General features: G+C 52.4%; 1 protein-coding gene across 3 annotated transcripts in view; it reads right to left on the minus strand.

Annotated features, from left to right (window-relative positions):
• neurl4 (neuralized E3 ubiquitin protein ligase 4) overlaps nt 1-878 on the minus strand; it is a 27,401-nt gene that overhangs the window by 10,792 nt on the left and 15,731 nt on the right. For all 3 annotated transcript variants that reach the window (XM_032511312.1, XM_032511311.1, XM_032511309.1), the window contains exons 20-22: nt 641-793; nt 363-530; nt 41-199 (exon numbers count right to left, since the gene is read on the minus strand). In XM_032511312.1, the coding sequence (XP_032367203.1) occupies nt 41-199; nt 363-530; nt 641-793 (480 nt within the window). The remainder of the gene's footprint in view (nt 1-40; nt 200-362; nt 531-640; nt 794-878) is intronic.

Raw genomic sequence — 878 nt, forward strand, 5'->3', positions numbered from 1 at the left:
GTGTGTGTGTGTGTGTGTGTGTGTGTGTGTGTGTGTGTACCTTGAGGGAGTTGTGAAAGATGGAGTCTCTCTGCAGCAGCCAGGCGGAGCGTTTCAGACAACACGCTGTGGAGGGGAAGTTGAGCCGGTCGGGGGAATGACCTATCACCCCTAACGACAGCGACGACGTCCATGACGGGTTCAGACGGTCTATTTGAAACTGGTAAAGAAAGAGAGGCTGTGGACAGACTGGAACAGTCACCGTCTAAAATACCTTGTAGTCACATTCGGTATATTTTTTGCTAGTATAGGATGGACCGGTATAATTAAGCTATACGTAGCCCCAGACCACTTCTAGACATCAAACCACACAGTTGTGTTACCTGGAACAGCTGCTGGCAAGCCAGCGGCTGGGCGGTGACCAGCAGGCCCTGGTTGTAGCTGGATACTCTGGCTGCTGTCAGGTTCTGGTTGGACAGCTGTATGTTTTTGCCATGGTTTTCCAGGAACGCCATGACGGTGGGCACCAGCGCACACGGCTCCGTCCCAGCCTGTACGCGACAAAAGGAGACGTGAAGAGACCGAGTTTCTCTCAGGAAGTTCAATGATGCAGTAAATAACACGGGGTTTTTTTTGTTCAAAGACAGACTGGTGTGCCTACCTCTCTGACGGGGGTGCAGTCTTCCTCTCCTTCGCTGCAGCTGTCTGAGGAAAGCGAGGGCGCCTTCACGCTTTCCATATCCTCTATCAACGAAGAGCTCACGATGGACACCGCTGTTATCCGGCCATACAGGTCCAAAACTGCATACACATTCTGCTGGGAGCCAAAAAGAAGTGCTGAATGGCAGCGGGAGGTATTGTGGCTGTGTGTGGCTGTGTGTGGCTGTGTGTGTGTGTGT

The sequence above is a fragment of the Etheostoma spectabile genome, unplaced genomic scaffold, assembly GCF_008692095.1.
Source record: "Etheostoma spectabile isolate EspeVRDwgs_2016 unplaced genomic scaffold, UIUC_Espe_1.0 scaffold352, whole genome shotgun sequence".
In the NCBI taxonomy this organism is placed as follows: Eukaryota; Metazoa; Chordata; class Actinopteri; order Perciformes; family Percidae; genus Etheostoma; species Etheostoma spectabile.